This window comes from Mustela nigripes, chromosome 10, assembly GCF_022355385.1.
Source record: "Mustela nigripes isolate SB6536 chromosome 10, MUSNIG.SB6536, whole genome shotgun sequence".
NCBI lineage: Eukaryota > Metazoa > Chordata > Mammalia > Carnivora > Mustelidae > Mustela > Mustela nigripes.
In genome coordinates this window covers 3,266,838-3,284,670 of record NC_081566.1, presented here as the reverse complement: position 1 = coordinate 3,284,670, position 17,833 = coordinate 3,266,838, and the positions used below count along the sequence as shown (strand labels likewise).

At 40.0% G+C, this 17,833-nt stretch overlaps 1 protein-coding gene across 13 annotated transcripts in view; it reads right to left on the bottom strand.

The window, feature by feature from the left end:
- PRRC2C (proline rich coiled-coil 2C) overlaps positions 1-17,833 on the bottom strand; it is a 94,906-nt gene that overhangs the window by 64,345 nt on the left and 12,728 nt on the right. For 9 of the 13 annotated variants that reach the window (XM_059412440.1, XM_059412445.1, XM_059412451.1 and 6 more), the window contains exons 2-5: positions 5,045-5,206; positions 3,857-4,034; positions 2,079-2,188; positions 830-955 (exon numbers count right to left, since the gene is read on the bottom strand). In XM_059412440.1, coding sequence (XP_059268423.1) covers positions 830-955; positions 2,079-2,188; positions 3,857-4,034; positions 5,045-5,156 — 526 coding nt within the window. In that variant the 5' untranslated portion in view covers positions 5,157-5,206. The remainder of the gene's footprint in view (positions 1-829; positions 956-2,078; positions 2,189-3,856; positions 4,035-5,044; positions 5,207-17,833) is intronic. The other 4 variants (XM_059412441.1, XM_059412444.1, XM_059412449.1 and 1 more) reach the window with 2 other exon arrangements.

The following is a 17,833-nucleotide window of genomic DNA, read 5'->3' as shown; positions in this document are numbered from 1 at the left end:
GCCATAAAAAGTATGAAATGTATTAGGTTATCAGAAATATGCATTTGTGGGGCGCCTGGGTGGCTCAGTGGGTTAACTCTCTGTGTTCGGCTCAGGTCACGATCTCAGGGTTCTGGGATCGAACCCCACATCTGGCTCTCTGCTGAGCAGGGACCTGCTTCCCTCTGTCTGCCTACTTGTGATCTCTCTCTCGTTCAAATGAACAAATAAAATCTTAAAAAAATTTTAAAAAAAAATACAGATTTGTAACCATCACTGAAAAGAGAAATCTCCCATGTATACAGGATCCTGAGATATTTTCATATCGAAAAGGAAACTAATATAATTAATAAATAAGACATTTAATCTCAAGGATTTTATATTTCTATTTTTAGTTTTATGTCCATAATACAAGTATTCCTCATTATCCAAATTTATTTGGGTCTCTGTTGTGAGTTCAGAAAGCACAAGATGGCTGAATGTTAACAGAGAAGCAAATAAGTGGATACAATTTACAAATAAATATTTGCATATTACGGAGATTGGTTCAAAATTTTAGTACTATAGAAATGACCAGTATTAATGTGCAAAGAACTCACCCAGGCATCTTGTTAAAATGCAAATTTCTAATTCAGTGGGTTGGGTGTGAGGATCAAGATGTATATTTCCCATATGTTCTTAAGTTACACCAATGCTGTGTATGTGAAAACCACAGTGGAATGACAGTAGCCTCTCTTTCTTTTCAAACTAGGTATGTCATGCATATAATATTGGGCAGGTTATATTACAAAATACAATAAAAACAGAATCTCATTCACTATTTTTTTTTTTTTTTAAAGATTTTTCTTACTTGGTGGGCGTAAACTGGGTCCAGGTCCGTAATTGTCATCGCTTGTTTCTTTTTCTTTTTTTTCCTGATCCCCAGCTGCCTGCAGGCTGGGAAATTCTTGCTGAAAATGACTATTCACCTGCATTCCTACAGATTTTGTTAAAACATTAAATGTAACTTTTATGCTGAAGATAATGAAATAACCCTCCCAGGATAGAGGTGTCTGCGTTTCTCCGATATATTATTTCACTTTATTTATATATATATATATACATATACACACACACACACACACACACGTATATATATAATTATTCCACTGTTTATATCCATAAAACTTTAAAATATATTTAGAATTAAAATCCCTTGGGAAGTTAATGAACAGCCATGAGGAGATAAGAATCAAAGAAAGGAATCTGCCAGACACTGTTCAGGACTCATTAAGGAAAATGAGAATTTCACTCCTGTGAAATTTTATTACGACTCTGCATTTTCAGAAAGTCAAATTCCTTTGCTAATAACTCTAAGAATCAAATATTACTACTGAAAAAACATAGGAATCAACACTGCAAGTACCACAACGAAGCTAAAACACCTTCACTAAATTTATGACTGAACACTGGTTGCACATCACTAGTCATCCATTCACCCACCTACCTCTTTGCCTATTTATTTATATACTTTCATGAATTAAAAGATCTGATTTTATTAACTTGAGGGTGCAGACAGGACCTAGATTTTCAATACAATGTTTTATAGATTTTTCCTGTCTTGCAAGTGGGAAACTTAAATTTTGCTGGGGAGTCGTCATTCCTTGAGGGAGTAGGACTACAGCTACCGTGCCTTACGGCTACTGTCTAGCTCTTCTCTACCATGGAAATCCTGAGTAGCACGTATCTGAAATAGAAGAGGTTAGGGAGCACAGATGATGATAAATATGGTTTCTAGCAATTTACACAATGTCTGGGTACTTTTATGCCCCAAAGAATAGAAGATACAAAGTTTTTTCTGGTCATGTAGGATGAAGATAAAAACAATGTGGGACAGAAGGTATCATAAAACTTCTTTTTAAATCCCTATCATTGGCTCATACATGGGTCTTGGCACTGAAACTTAACTACCCCAAGAGTTCAAAGAAAAACCCTTTTTTTAGGACCTGAGTGTATCCTTGACAATGTTCTCTGTCCTTGTCAAAATGCACTCCTTATCTCCTGCACGGCTGTTCAGTAACTATCACACCTAGTCGTTTCCCCAGCTAACGTCCACTTACCATCTCCTTGCCCACCTTGCTTGTTACTGGCCCAAGATTTGGGAGCAGGTGCAACTTCTGGGGGAGCTGCAACCCCAGGTTTTGGTTGTGCTGGTGGAACTTCTGGTGCTCTTGAAAAAAAATATGAACCCATTATTTCAGATATTGTATGTTCAAATAAAATAATAAATATTGTAGTTAAGGTAAATTTGTGAATAGACCGTTTTGGCTACGCATTTACTCATAGCTGCATCTCCCACAAATGCTTTTCCTCTGCAACACTCCTTTAAATAAAGAGTAGCTATTTTCATCCCCCTTCATTTCTTCCTTTTATTTTTATTTTTTTTCATTTCTTCCTTTTAATAACCCCAGGAGAAGACAGCTTTACTTGTCATTTTGTAAAGAAAGAAAAAAAGAAACACTCATTACTGAGTATAATCACTAAAATCTATTTTATAGAGTAAGCATTTATATATAATTAGAAATAACATTATAGGCATACATACTGTCTGGACCGGTGGATTGGCCAGGGCTAAGGCTAAGCAAACTCTCCACCTGGCAGTGAACAGGTTCACCACTGTACTTACTACTGTTATTCAAAGTGGTAACAGCAATTTGCCCAATACATCCCTGTGAGTAAAAGGGGTTTTTTTGCAGGGGGAGGGGAGTGGAGAGACAGAGAGAATCTTAAGCAGGCTCCATGGCTAGAGCCCGATCACAGAACCCGATGCAGGGCTCGATCTCACAACCCTGAAGTCATGAGTTGAGCTGAAGTCAAGAGTTGGACACTTGAATAACTGAGCCACTCAGGTGCCCGAGTAAAAAGGGTTTTAAAAGAATCTCCAGTTTTATTCAATCTTTGTATTGAGTTAAGGCTTGAAAATGAAAAAAGATAGTAAGTAGTTAAGAGACTTAAGAGAGGCAAAGTATTTCTGGTACACTCAGACCTGTAACTGGCTCACTGCTACAAAATAATTCTACAACAACTAAGAAACAGAGAAAAATGTCTTCGACAAGTTTTATTCAAATGAAGTCAAATTTACTATATAAAGCTCCCCAAATAGGAGTACAGAAATCGGGTAACAGATAGAGGCAAAAAGCATCAAGTACCCAATCACTTGTATTATGTTTCTAAATTACCACTGCTTCAGTTGGTCATCCAATAAACTAAGAGCTTTGCAAAATCCCTGAAATACAGAATGCTAAATATATGCTGAATGACTAAGAGGGACCTTATTAATTCTCTCGCGGCCTGCTTGCTAACTCTTTACTCATTTAAATAGAATTAACCTGAGTACTTGCAATGTGCATCAGGTATAGTTTCAGTGAACCAGCAGACAAATTCTTAGCATCATGGAAATTATTTAGTAGAATCAACCCTTAACTACATTAGAAAGTGAATGCCTCATACGGTAGGGGTTCCAGGGAGCCTGGCACAGTCCGTTAGAAGAGCTGTGATTAGCAATTCCATTATCTGTTCTACCATGACACATGGAAATACTGCCACTAAACCTACTCACACACACACACAATTCATCAAAGGTGACTACGTAAACGACTTCACATGGCCTGAGATAGCTAACATACATAGTTCAACATCTAACACACAGAACAAATGCAAACCGAAGTTCCCTACAGGGGTGGCCTGGCTGGCTCGCTCACTGGAACGTGCAACTCTTGATCTCGGGGTTGTGGGTTTGAGCTCCACATCAGGTGTGGAGATTACTTAAAAATCAAATCTTAAAAAATAAAATTTCCTACAAAGAAACAGTTTCATTTTTTAGTGGACTTTGACTCACTTTTCCTCTTCATGCTGCTCTTGTTTGGATGCCCATCCTGTGCCATCTTTAGGTACAATGTTCACATTAGGGTCATTGCCTTTGTTTTCCGCTTTGAGACTTGGGAGGTTAGCAGGTGGAGGCATACGCCGTGAAATACCAACTTTTCCAAGACTCTGTAATCCATGTCGAGCTGCAACTAAAGATCAATAACATCAACTTTCTTAGAACATCTATTTTATTGCTTAATTTATTCTTAAGACAATACAGAAAGACAACAGGAGTTAATGGAATCTGGAACTATTACTTCCTTTTATCTTAAAATAAGAACTTTAAAACTAAGTCAACACAACTGCAACATTAATCCAATGCAGAAATCATATTAAACTATCAAGCTACTGAAAAAACAATTTAAACATTCTAACAATCCTATATACTATGAATAGGAAAACACAGGCAATAAGTGGTTTTGTAATCTTTTCAAAGAATCTGTTTTGAACTCAAAATTTAGTTTATTAGTGTATTAGTATATTAGAGAATAAATATCCTAACTCCTAAATCTTTATTAGAGAATAAATATCCTAACTCTACATTCTGAACACTGCTAATATAACATACTTGGTCCAGGGTTCAAGGTATCAAAAACCAAAACATCCCAGGACTCACCCTCTTCTAACTAGAAGTGGTGGTAAATACCCATTACTGTATATTCCTACGCCTCCCAATCTCATTGACCAAGTCTCCCATTCAGAGCCACACAGTTCTACTGACTTTCTGCTGACAACAAATGGGAAAAAAACACATTTTAAAACATAAATTTGCAGGGCCCCTGGGTGGCTCAGTCAGTTAAGCATATGCCCTTGGCTCAGGTTAGGATCCCGGAGTCCCCAGATGGAGCCCCTCGTCAGGCTCTGTGCTCAGCAGGGAGCTTGCTTCTCCCTCTCCTCTGCCCCTCCCCACTCATGCTCCTGGGCTAGCTCGCTCTCTCTCACATAAAATCTTTAAAAAAGGAATAATAAATTTTCTACTGTAAGATATTTAATTCATCCCCTGAAAGATGAGTACATACCTAAAAAGCCCAAAGTACAAAGGGGTGCATAAACATGGGTTCATCCTAGCTTCTAACAGCAATAGCTCCAGAGTACCAACCACACAAACAAAACAAAACGAAGAAAATCATATAAATATATGCCACTTGACTTTACTCACCTGTGGTTTTCTGAGTTTCTAAAGATTTACCCTTGTAAGTATTAAATAAACTGAGTGTTGCATACTTTTTCCCATCCTTTGCTTTTGTGCTCTGGCCTGACTTCTCCGACATTTCGGTGGAAACTCATCGAGTCCAAAACCTCCTGCCACACCCCTTCAAACCTTTAAGACACACATAAGAAAGAAAAATGAGGAAAATTTCAGCTTACTTTGAGAAACTTTCAGTTTCTTAAAAAAGCCTGGGTGGCTCAGTTGGTTAAGTGTCTGCCTTTGGCTTAGGTCCTGACTGGGACTGAGCTCCAGGTCAGGCTCCCTCCCTGCTCAGCAGGGAGTCTGCTTCCCTACCCCTGCGTGCATCCCCGCTCTTGCTCTCTCAAATCAATACATTCTTAAAACAAACAAACAAACAAACAAACAAAAAAACTCAGTAAATTCAAATGTCCCCCAAATTTCTGAAAACAAAACAAAACAGAACAAAACACTGAGGAATGAAATTCATCTTCAGTAACTGGCGTCGATAAAATGTCGTACCTATTTAATACTGTCAAATTCCAAGAACACACAACAAAATCAAACTAAACTGCCCTGCATTCAGTAAACACATTAGTCATTTATGGTTTGTAACTGCTTAACTGTATCATAGAGAATTAAGAAGTTTAATCCAGAGGCACCTGGCTGGGACAGTTGGTAAAGCATGCTACTAGTTGGTAAAGCATGCTACTCTCGATCTGCTCAAAACTGTGTTAAAGCCCCACACTGCCTGTGGAGCCTACTTAAAAAAAAGAATTTTAACCCATACTGAAATGAACAGATCAAATACAGTACATCTATGGAGACTGTCTATTTAACAAATATTATTTAATTTAATAGGCTTGAGGTGACAGACATAAATCAATACCTGCATATGGAATGCAAACATGATAGAAGAATTAACATCATTCCTGTGTTCAGGCAGTATGTATCTAACAGATCTGTAGTAATTTAACAATTTAGAATAAAAAGAAACATTCTATTTTCTCTGCGTTCTGCAAAGAGTAAAACACTTCCTCATAAACCAAAGGTACCTAAAAACAATATTCTATTTCATGGCTATGGATTAGGTGTTCAAGAAATAGTATCAACTTATCAAAACAATTCTCTGTGTATATGGTAAGTTCTTTTAAGAAAATAGTATTTTAAAAAATATTCATTTACAAAGAGAATTTCATCGTTGGAGGGAAAAATACACAAATTAGCTCTCATACTATTTCCCTTATTTTTTTTTTTAAGATTTTATTCATTTATTTGACAGAGATCACAAGTAGGCAGAGAGGCAGGCAGAGAGGCAGGCAGAGAGAGAGGAGGAAGCAGGCTCCCTGCTGAGCAGAGAGGCCGATGCGGGGCTCGATTCCAGGACCCTGGGATCATGACCTGAGCCGAAGGCAAGAGGCTTTAACCCACTGAGCCACCCAGGTGCCCCTATTTCCCTTACATTTAATGAAGTATACACACATCAACCTTTTAGTTTTTTATATTTTTTGTTTTATTTATTTTTGAGTGGTTAGGGTGGAAGTAGGGCAGAAGATGGCCAATTCTACCCCCCACCCCAAAAAACAAACAAAAAACAACAACAACAACAAAAAAACCCACCCCACATGAATAGCTAAAGCATTAAGAACTGAAGCACAGGAGTTAAAGACAGGAAAGAACAGACAGATTTATCATGCAGAAATTATTTGAAGTCAAGGAATGGCTATGTAGACTCCACCATCAGAAAAAAGTCATTTTATCTACCATTTTACACGTTAAACTGCAGAATCAGCATTACAATAGAGGTGTGATTTCATACACAGGTCAACTGCCACACTACATGTATAGTTCCATAAAATTTATCAAGATTTTTCACATTATCTCATTTCAGTATACATTTACAATAAATAACCTTTGAGATAAACTGTGAAAAGGACTCAGCTGCAACCAAAAGAACTTCATAATAAATAAACAGCTCACTATCTACTACCGTACACAGAAGAACGTATGTATACAATTAATTATATCCAAAGGATGCCAATGATGGATGATAGTATGAAAGCTGTACTCCCAGAATCTAGCCCACTGACATTATTTTCACGGAAAACCAGTAGAAATGGTTTATTTACACATTCATTTACATTCATTTACAATGACAAAAAAGAGCATCGCATATATACTAGGTGACAAAATTGAGATTCAAGGAGCTCTCTCTTCAGTTATTAAAAGTAACTGATACATCAAGAAAAAGTCAATTGTTCTTTCACCCTCATCTGATGGCAATTTAGCACCTCAATCCTCTTTTAACATCACAACTATCCATGCAACACTCTCTTAGTGGAGACCCTCACAACCTTACACCATAGAGAGAGCAACATTGTAAGAAACTCCTGAAACCTAGGGGCAAACCTACAAGCCCACCTGCACCTACATCCATTTTTCTCAACAGTTTCCCTTCTGTAGCTGTTGTTACAGTGCTTCTCAATCATCATCTACAAACTCCTAGAAAAGCAAATTCTCAGGCCCCACCCCAGACCTACTGAATCGAACTCTGAGCAGGGGCCCAGCAAGTCCCCAGGTGATGCTGAGACATACAGAACTTAAGGACCCACTGATTTTTGAGAAGGAGATACAGTCTGAGCAACGCCTTAATCGTTGCCGCACACTGAAATCACCCAGGATTCAAAACATACCAGTATCTGAAGTTCTGGGCTGGAGCCTGTGGATCAATGCTTATTCTGAAAAAAATCCTCTGGGGATTCTATGGGAGCAGTCCTCAAAATGACAGCAGTGAAGCGGATGGCTCTATCCTCCCATTCCACTGAAGGCCCATCCTGCCTCCCGAGCTTCCTTTCTCACTCTCAACTCTTCTCTGCAGGGATCTCTTCATGCCTAAAGGTGGCTTTACCAACCAATGGACCATTCCAAATTGGTACATCCAGCCCAAAACTTTGTAGTCCTGAAGAATATATCCCCCAGTCTATTTACATTTCTTCTTTGTTTTGCACAGTTTCAACTCTACCTAGAACAAAGGAGTCTATTTCATACTAAGGGTTTTCAGAAATAAGCCTACAAAATACCTGCACAGCATGAAAAGAAAACGGCAGTTTAAAAACTGTCAACAGAGGGATGCCTGAGTGGCTCAGTTGGTTAAGCGACTGCCTTCAGTCAGGGTCATGATCCCAGAGTCCTGGGATCGAGTCCCACATCAGGTTCCCAGTTCCACGGACAGTCTGCTTCTCCTTCTGACCTCCCCTCTCATGCTCTCTCTCTCTGTCTCTCCCTCAAATAAATAAAATAAAATACAATTTAAAAAACTGACAACAGAGAAAGTTATCTTAACATTTCGCAAAATGTGAATATATAAGAACTCAACAAATTGAAGAAAAAGAACCTGAAGCAATAAAATTAATGCTATAAACAGACAATTCATTAGAGAAATAGTACCAATTAGCAAATGTATTAAATATGCTTAGTTTCTTTTTTTCTTTTTTATTTAAGAAAGAGAGAGAGAGAGCAAGAAAGCACACACAAAGAAGAGAGAGAAGTGGACTCCCCACTGAACAGGGAGCCAGATCCTGGGCTCCATCCCAGGACCCTGGGATCATGACCTGAGCTGAAGGCAGAGGCTTCGTGACCTGAGCCACCCAGGTGCCCCATATGTTCAGTTTCATAAGCAAACAAAATTAAAATTACAAGATAGGTTAGCTTGTTCATATGCTTACACAAGGAAAACAATGTAACATTCCACCATTTAACCACAGAGTGACAGAATATCTAATTCAATTCTAGCCATCACAAAACATTAAAAGCTTAGAATTATAGGGGTGCCTGGGTGGCTCAGTGGGTTGGGCTTCTGCCTTTGGCTCAAGTCATGACCTCAGGGTCCTGGGATAGAGCCCTGTAATGGGCTCTCTGCTCAGCGGGGCGCCTACTTCCCCCTCTGTCTCTGCCTGCCTCTCTGCCTACTTATGATCTCTCTCTCTGTCAAATAAATAAAATCTTCAAAAAAAAAAAAAAAGCTTAGAATTATAAAATAGAACTTTAATACACAAACCTAATTTTTCTACTAAAAAGAAAACCAGAAATAGAGTTTCCTATAAATTATAAGGAATTCCCAAATATAAAAAAAGAACAAGCAACTGACCCTAAAAGCCACAAAATACACTCTATATAAGGTCAAAATAAGTTTCTGCAAATACATTATAAAATTCATGTTTGAGTACTTCTTTTTAAGGTTAAACATTCTGTGAAAAGTTTCTCTTCCCACTATAAAAACTACTGTCTAAAATATGCCTTTCACAGGGCCTCTGGCTGGCTCAGTTGGTAGAGCATGTGACTCTTGATCTTGGGGTCATGAGTTTGAGCCCCACACTGGGTGTAGAGATTAAAAATAAATAAAATATGCCCCTCAGTACATACTCTTCTCAAATGAGGTAAACAATGCTGTATACACCGGATAGTGAGAAAGAAGGACAAAGAATCAATTTGTCAGGCTCCTAGAATAGAGAGTAAATTTATGCTCTCAGGGAAACCCTGGGTGGCTCAGTCATTAAGTGTCATGAACCCAGGGTCCTGTGATAGAGTCTTACATCAGGCTCCCTGCATCGTCGGAAACCTGCTTCTCCCTCTCCCACTTCCCCTGCTTATGTTCCCTCTCTCACTTTGTCTGTCAAACAAATTAAATAAAATCTTTTTAAAAATTTATGCATATGCTTTAAAAAAAAAAAGATTTTATTTATTTATTTGACAGAGAGAAATCACAAGTAGGCAGAGAGGCAGGCAGGGGGTTGGTGGTGCAGGGAAGCGGGCTCCCTACCAAGCAGAGAGCCCGATGCGGGGCTCAATCCCAGGACCCTGGGATCATGGCCTGAGCCGAAGGCAGAGGCTTAACCCACTGAGCCACCCAGGGGCCCCTCAATTTTGCATTAAAAAGGAGCACATGGGGTGGGAGGTCGGGGTACCAGGTGGTAGGTATTAGAGAGCACACGGATTGCATGGAGCACGGGTGTGGTGAAAAAATAATGAATACTGTTATGCTGAAAATAAATTAATTAATTTTTAAAAAAGGAGCACAGCAAAATGTAAGAACCTAAATTATAACACTTCTAGAGAAAACAAAGGAGAAAATCTTTGCAACCTTGAGTTGAATAAAAAATTCTTTGACAGCACACTAGAATGTACTCTCAGGGGTCTTTCTAATGCGCGACTCAAGGGAAACAGGACTATTTCCATAGGGAATGAATGAAACTAAACAGGACAATACAAGAAAGTAAGTGTAATTATTTTCGGTTATTTGATGACTAAAGGCCTCTCTGAGAGAAAGGCTTCGGATTTGGATCTAATGGGGAAGAAGTCAGCTTCAAGGCTGAAGGAAAAGCAAATGCAAAGGCCCTAAGGTCCTGACACGCTTCTCGTGTTCAAAAACATAAAAGCTGGTCAAGTCAGAGTTAGTAAGAAAGAGAGAGTTGAAAGGGAAAGTAAAGACTGGATGACGGGCCTATCAGAATTTTAAATTTTATCTTTAAGCAATGCGATTCAGAGCATTTGTTGTGAACAGAGATGTGACTTTGGCTTTTTTTTTTTTTTTTTTTTAAGATTTTTATTTATTTATCTGACAGATCCCAAGTAGGCAGAGAGGCAGGCAGAGAGAGAGGAAGGGAAGCAGGCTCCCCAGCAGAGAGCCCGATGCGGGGCTGGATCCCAGGACCCTGGGATCATGACCTGAGCCGAAGGCAGAGGCCTTAACCCACTGAGCCACCCAGGTGCCCCTGACTTTGGTTTTTTAAAAAACAACCTGGCTACAATGTAGAGAATGGATTGTAGGGGGCCAAAGGTGGAATGTGGAAACATCACAGACGGACGCCTGGGTGGCTCAGTCATCAAGTGTCTGCCTTTGGCTCAGGTCATGATCTCAGGGTCCTGGGATCGAGTCCCACATCTGGCTCCACGTGAAGCCTGCTTCTCCTACTTCCCCTGCTTGTGTTCTCTCTGTCAAATAAATAAATAAAATCTTTAAAAAAAAAAAAAGCATCATAGATGACAAAGCCTAGGCACAAGATGATGTAGCTGTGGCTGAAAAATGGAGACTAGGTAGAGGCTGCCAGGAAAGAGGAAAGTAAGGACAATTTTGGTCTTGAGCTTAAAGTGGGGAAGACCAGATTTAGGAAAGATGGGGGAGAAGGGGAGGCAAGAGTTCTGTCTCAGACATGTTTAGTTTGAGATCCTTATAAAAACAAGCAGGGGCACCTGGGTGGCTCAGTGGGTTAAGCCTCTGCCTTTGGCTCAGGTCATCATCTCAGGGTCCTGGGATCAAGTCCTGTATCAGGCTCTCTGCTCAGCAGGGAGCCTGCTCCACCCCCCCTCTGCCAGCCTCTCTAACTACTTGTGATCTCTCTCTGTCAAATAAATTAAAAAAACAAACAACAACAACAAAAACACCCAAGCAGAGATTTGTACAAAAAGATGCTTAAAACAAAGTTAAAAAGTACACAGGATTTTTAAACAAATAATATATGTTAAGTATTAAAAAATACAATATACATGCCAAGTATGAAAGTCTACAAAACCAGATCACAAATTATCACAGCAGTAGCTATACTCCTGATTATAAGGAACTCTGACCTTCTTTGTTATACATACTGCAATGTCTAAATATAAACAGTAAATGCACTGTTTTGTAACAGAAAATAAGAAAAAATTGCAAATGTTTTTAAGAGTAATGACTTGAAATGAAAAAACAATTAGTTTCAAGACCAGAAGATTAAAAAAATGCATATGATTAAGTAAAAAGAATTTAAAAATCTACCCTCAGTGGCCTAACACATATATCTAAAATATGCAAGAATAGTAACAAAGACTATAGGTAAACAAAAAGTTGATGAGTGTGGGTTCATCTGACTTATCTGCCCTATATGCAACAAATAAAAATGGGAGAAAGTAACAAAAACATGCACATAACGACTGTGTGTTAAGTGACTATGCACCGAGTGTAACACAACTGACATTAATGCTCCTTACACCATCGAGGTACTTACAAATAAGCAAACAACTCCTCCTTTTGAAAACTGACGTAAGATCCTAACTAGCATCCTTAAGATTCCAAGGGAAAAAGTACCTTGTATGCGTTTGCCCTTGGATACTAAAACCTTAAATGATGAAACCAGTATCCTCATAAAGCCTGCTGGAGGATTTAGTAAATTCTCTGAAATATGACTTCACAAAGCGATCCTCTACAGGTTACACAGAAACAAGTCTGAAACTGCCTCCTTCCTGCTACAGTGACAAATGCTCACTCAACAAGATACAACAGATGTACTGAGAACTAATAAACTGCCAAACCCTGTCTCAGACGTTACGCTGTATCATGGAAAGACAGACGGAGAGGCTGCCTTCATGGAAGTTCTAACTGTAAGTAAATAAAAATAAAAGAATAAAAAATTCGACTGAATAAAGAGATAACAAAGAGGGGAAAGAGACTGGATACAGCGGTAAAGGTCAGGAAGATTTCTCTGAAAAGAGGACATTACGGAAGAAAACTCAACCAGTGGTTCTCAACACAGGCAGCAGACTTATCCTGGTTCTTAAAAATACTACAGCCCTGGGGGGGGGGGGGGGCGCGCCTGGGTGGCTCAGTGGGTTAAAGCCTCTGCCTTGGCTCAGGTCATGATCTCAGGGTTACCTGGGATCAAGCCCCGAATCGGGCTCTCTGCTCAGCAGGGAGCCTGCTTCCTCCTCCCTCCCTCTCTCTCTCTCTCTTTGCCTACTTGCGACCTGTCAAATAATAAATAAAAATCTTAAAAAAATATATTACAGGGGCGCCTGGGTGGCTCAGTGGATTAAAGCCTCTGCTTTCGGCTCAGGTCATGATCCCAGGGTTACCTGGGATCAAGCCCCACATCGGGCTCTCTGCTCAGCGGGGAGCCTGCTTCCATTTCTCTCTCTGCCTGCCTCTCTGCCTACTTGTGATCTCTGTCTGTCAAATAAATAAATAAAATATTAAATATATATATATATATATTACAGCCCTGGGGCTGCTGCGGGGCTCAGTTGCTAAGCGTCTGCCTTGGCTCTGGTCATGATCTCAGAGTCCTGGGATGGAGCCCCACATCAGGCTCCCTGCTCAGCGGGAAGCCTGCTTCACCTTCTCTAACTCCCCCTGCTTGTGTTCCTTCTCTTGCTGTCTCTCTCTGTGAAACAAATAAAATCTTAAAAAAAAAAAATACTATAGTTGCTGTGCCAGACCAATTAAATCAGAATTTCTCAGACTGTGTTTGGTGAAAGTATTCTCTGAAAAGCTCCTCAGGAATCCTTAAGTACAGGTACACCTCATTTTATTGTGCTTTGCAGATATGGTGTTTTTTTTTTTACAAATGGAAGGTTGGGGTAACCCTGCATCAAATGAGCAGGAGTCAGCACTATTTTTCCCACACCACTTACTTACTTCATGTCTGTATCACATTTTGGTTAACTCTCATATTTTGCACTTTTTCATTATCATTGTATTTGTTATGGTGATCTGTGTATCAGTGATCTCTGATGTTACCTTTGTCTTTGTTTGGGGGCCCCACAAACTAAGACAGTGAACTTAACTGATCAGTGTGGCTGTGTTCTGACTGCCCATAACCAGCTATTCCCCAAAACACAACGATACTGGAATCAGGCCAATTACGAACCCTACAATGGTCAGTAAGTATTCAAGTGAAAGGAAAATTCTCTTATCTCTAGATCAGAATCTAGAAATGACAAAGTTCAGTAAAAAAGGGATGGGCCAAAAGCTAGGCCCCTTGCACCAAAGTTAACCAAGTTGTTAATTCAAAAGAAAAGTTCCTTAAGAAAATTAAAAGTGCTACTCCCTGAACACAGGAATGAAAGTGAAACACCTTCACCACCAGTACGGAGCCAGTTTGAGATCTGCATCAGAGAGAAGATCAAAAAGCCACATTGCCTTAGGCCAATATCCCATCCTGAGTGAGGCCCCTTATTCTCTTCAATTCTGTGAAGGCTGAGAGGTGAGGATACGAAAGAAAAATCTGAAACTGGCAGAGGTTGGTTAATGAGGCTAAAGAGAAGTTGGTAGCTTAACCAACTTAGGCTCAGTTGGTTAAGCTACTGCCTAAAGGTCATCATGATCCCGGGGTACTGGGATCAAATCCCACATCGGGCTCTCCCTGCTCTGTGGGGAGCCTGCTTCTTCCTCTCCTTCTGCCTGCTATTCCCCATCTTGTGTTCTCTCTCTCTGTGTCAAATAAATAATAAATAAAATCTAAAAAAAGAGAGAGAGAGAAGCCAACTTTATAACACGCAAGTGCAAGCTGAAGCAAGTGCTGAAGCAGAAGCTGGGACAATTCTGAAGGAGGCTGTGCTAACAGACTTCCATGTCAACCTAGGGCTTTCCGGGCTAGGAAGAAGTCAGTGACTGGTTTCAGGACTCCCAGGACAGACTGACTCATTTCTTAGGGGCTGATGCAGCTGATAACTTTACATGAAAACCAAAGCTCGCATACCGTAAAAACCCTGAGGCCCTTAAGCCTTGTGCTAAATCTATTCCGATGGTTTCCAGACAGGGCAACAAAGAATGGATGTCAACACATCTGTTTACACGACGGATTCCTGAATTTTTTTTCTTTAAAGATTTTTAAGTAATCTCTACACTCATTGTGGGGCTCGAACCCATAACCCCAAGACCAGGAGTCACATGCTTCACCACTCCACCAATTGAGCCAGCCAGGTGCCCTGCTTACTTAGTATTTTCAGTCCACTGTTGAGACCAACTGCTCAGGAAAAGACTCCTTTCAAGACATCACTGCTCCAAGAGCTTTGATGGAGCAGCACAAGATGCTGTTTCCACCCCTGCTGGCCCAACATGCACTCTGCAGCCCATGGATCAAGGAGGCCTTGACCTGTCAAGTCTCCTTTATTTCTTAAGGCTACAACAGCTGTAGATTCCTCTCACGGATCTTGGCAAAGCAAACTGAAAACCTTCTGGAAAGTATTCACTACTCTAGACACCAGCAAGACCATCAGAGCCTCATGGGAAGAGGTGGAAACAGCAAGACCTCAGCGGAGGAAGTAACTGCAGATAGGGTGGAAGCAGCAAGAGCATGAGCAGGAGACGTGCTGATCTTTGCAGACGAGCAAAGAAAGCATCTTCTTGCGAAGGAACCTACTCCTGGTGAAAACACTGACGACTGTGGAAAGGGCCACAAAGGATCTGGAATACTGCACAGCTGATCAGGCAGCGGCAGGGTTTGAGAAGACTGACTCAAGTTGTAAAAAAGTTCTCCGAAAGGCAAAATCCTATCAAACAATGTCACAATCTACAAGGAAATTGTTCATGATAGAAGAGCCACTTGATGGAGCACATTTCACTGCTGTCTTCTTTGAAGAAACTGCAACAGCCACCCTAACCTTCAGCAACCACCATCCTGCTCAGTCAGTAGCTGTCAACATGGAGGCAAAAATCTTCCACTGCACAAAGATGACAACTCTGAAAGCTAAGAAGATGGTTAGCAGTTTTTGGCAATAAAGTAAATTTTAATGAAGACACACACATTGTAGGGGCGCCTGGGTGCTCAGTCGTTGAGCATCCGACTCTTAGTTTCAGCTCAGGTCATGATCTCAGGGTCCTGGGATCAAGCCCCATGTTGGGCTCTGTCCTCACATAGAATCTGCCTGAGATTCTCTCTCCCCCTCCACTTCTGCCCCTCTTTCTAGATATATATAAAATAATTAAATCTTTAATTACACACACACACACACACACAGTGTTTTTAAAAAACAGTGCTGGGCACCTGGGTGGCTCAAAATTGGTTAAGCGACTGCCTTTGGCTCAGGTCATGACCCCGGAGTCCTGGGATCAAGTCCCACATCCAGCTGCGGGTGCTACAGGGAGTCTGCTTCTCCCTCTGACCTTCTCTCTTTCTCTCAAATAAATAAATAAAATCTTTAAAAACAACAACATGCTATTGCACAACTAATACACTACAATACAGCAGAAACATTAATTTTCCTATGCACTGGGAAATCAAGCAAATTCCATTTGATTTCCTTTATTGAAATATTTGCTTTATTGAGCCCTCCATATCCCCAAGGTATGCAACTAGAGCCACAGCTGAGAACCACTGGGGGAGGGGGAAACCCAATTCTGATCTGGGATAAAAGTGTTCAGGTGTAAAGGTCATGGGCAGGAAGGGAAGTGAGAGTAGGCAAAAGTCTAGTAGGTTAGGCTAAGGAGTACTGCCCAGTTAATTCTAAATACCATGACGAGCCAATGAAGAAAATTAATTAAAAAAAAAAAACCTCAGTTGTTGAATAAAGGTATGCTGCATTCTGCAGATCCATATCTTAAGTGACAAAATAGTGTAATTTACTAATAGTAAATTACTATTAGTGACAAAATACTGTAATTTACTAAGTAGTAATTTAAAAATCTTTGAAACAATAAGCTCAACAGGGGCATTTCTTTTCAACTTGTCAGATTCTGATTTCAAAAAATGTACTGGCACAATCACAGAAGAACAAAGGAACTCTATCCTCTACCTGTATCATTTTTAATTTTAAAAAGCTTTTTTGGGATGCATGGATGGCTCAGTCAGTTAAGTGTCTGGCTTCAGCTCAGGTTATGATCCCAGGGTCCAGGGATCGAGCCTCACGGGCTACCTGCTGCTCCCCCCTGCTTGTACACTCTTTTCCATCAAATAAATAAAATCTTTATTAAAAAAAAAAAGGCTGGGGCACCTGGGTGGCTCAGTTGGTCAAGCATCTATCTTTGGTTCAGATTATGGATCAAGTCCCATGCTGGGCTCCCTAAGAGGGAGCCTGCTTCTCCCTCTGCCTGCAGCTCTGCCTGCTTGTGCGTGTGTGCGCGCGCTCTCTCTCTCTCTCTCTCTCTCTCTGTCAAATAAATAAATAAATAAAATCTTAAGGGAAAAAAAAAAGCTTTTTGTTATTTGCATGCTATTAAGAATTTTTTTTTTACATTATTGTCTTGCTTACTATGTACCTAAAAATCTGAATCATTAAGGTCTAAGGGTCAGTCTACAAAAAGAGCCTAGTCAATAATAAATATACCCCCTTTAAGGGAAGAGAGAGTAATCATACTTCTAAATCCAAGGTTCCGTGACTCTGAACAATGACAGAAAGAAACTGTATTTTTCGCTGAATATACCAAAACATGAGCATCTACATTTTCCAGATCTGAACAATGACTATATATTACCTTGTAGCGGGGGGGGGGGGGGGGGAGAGGCAAAAAAGTGTGAGGATGAAAGAAGAAATCAGGAAGGAAAAAAGCCAGCATTTTAAAAACAATTTCAAAAGGTCTAAGGGAAATATCAACCTTTCAAAATGAAAGGATGACACTCAACAGTGGTTATAAAAGGATGGTTTTCTTGACGGACACCTCTCACAGGTTAAAAATTTTTAAAAAATCTGTATAAAGGGTTTCCACATCAAGACAAGATTAGCAATGATCTCTAAAATTCTTTCAGTCTCAAAAGTTGTAAGATTCTATTGTTACTCACCATTACAAAAGTTATTTAAAAGTATTCAATACTAAAAACATTATTTTTAGTGATTTTAAAATTTAGCGTTTGGGGGGAAAAAAAAAACACTTTCACAAATTGCCAACCTGCCCAGTTCAATTAAATGACAATTATCCTCCTGGCCACCATGGGCTTCTAAGTATCCAAGCCCTGTTTACCTTTCTTTCCTCACTAACCTTACGGTGAGAGTTTAGTTCTTCTGGAAAATGAAATACAACGTCCCACTGATTTAAAT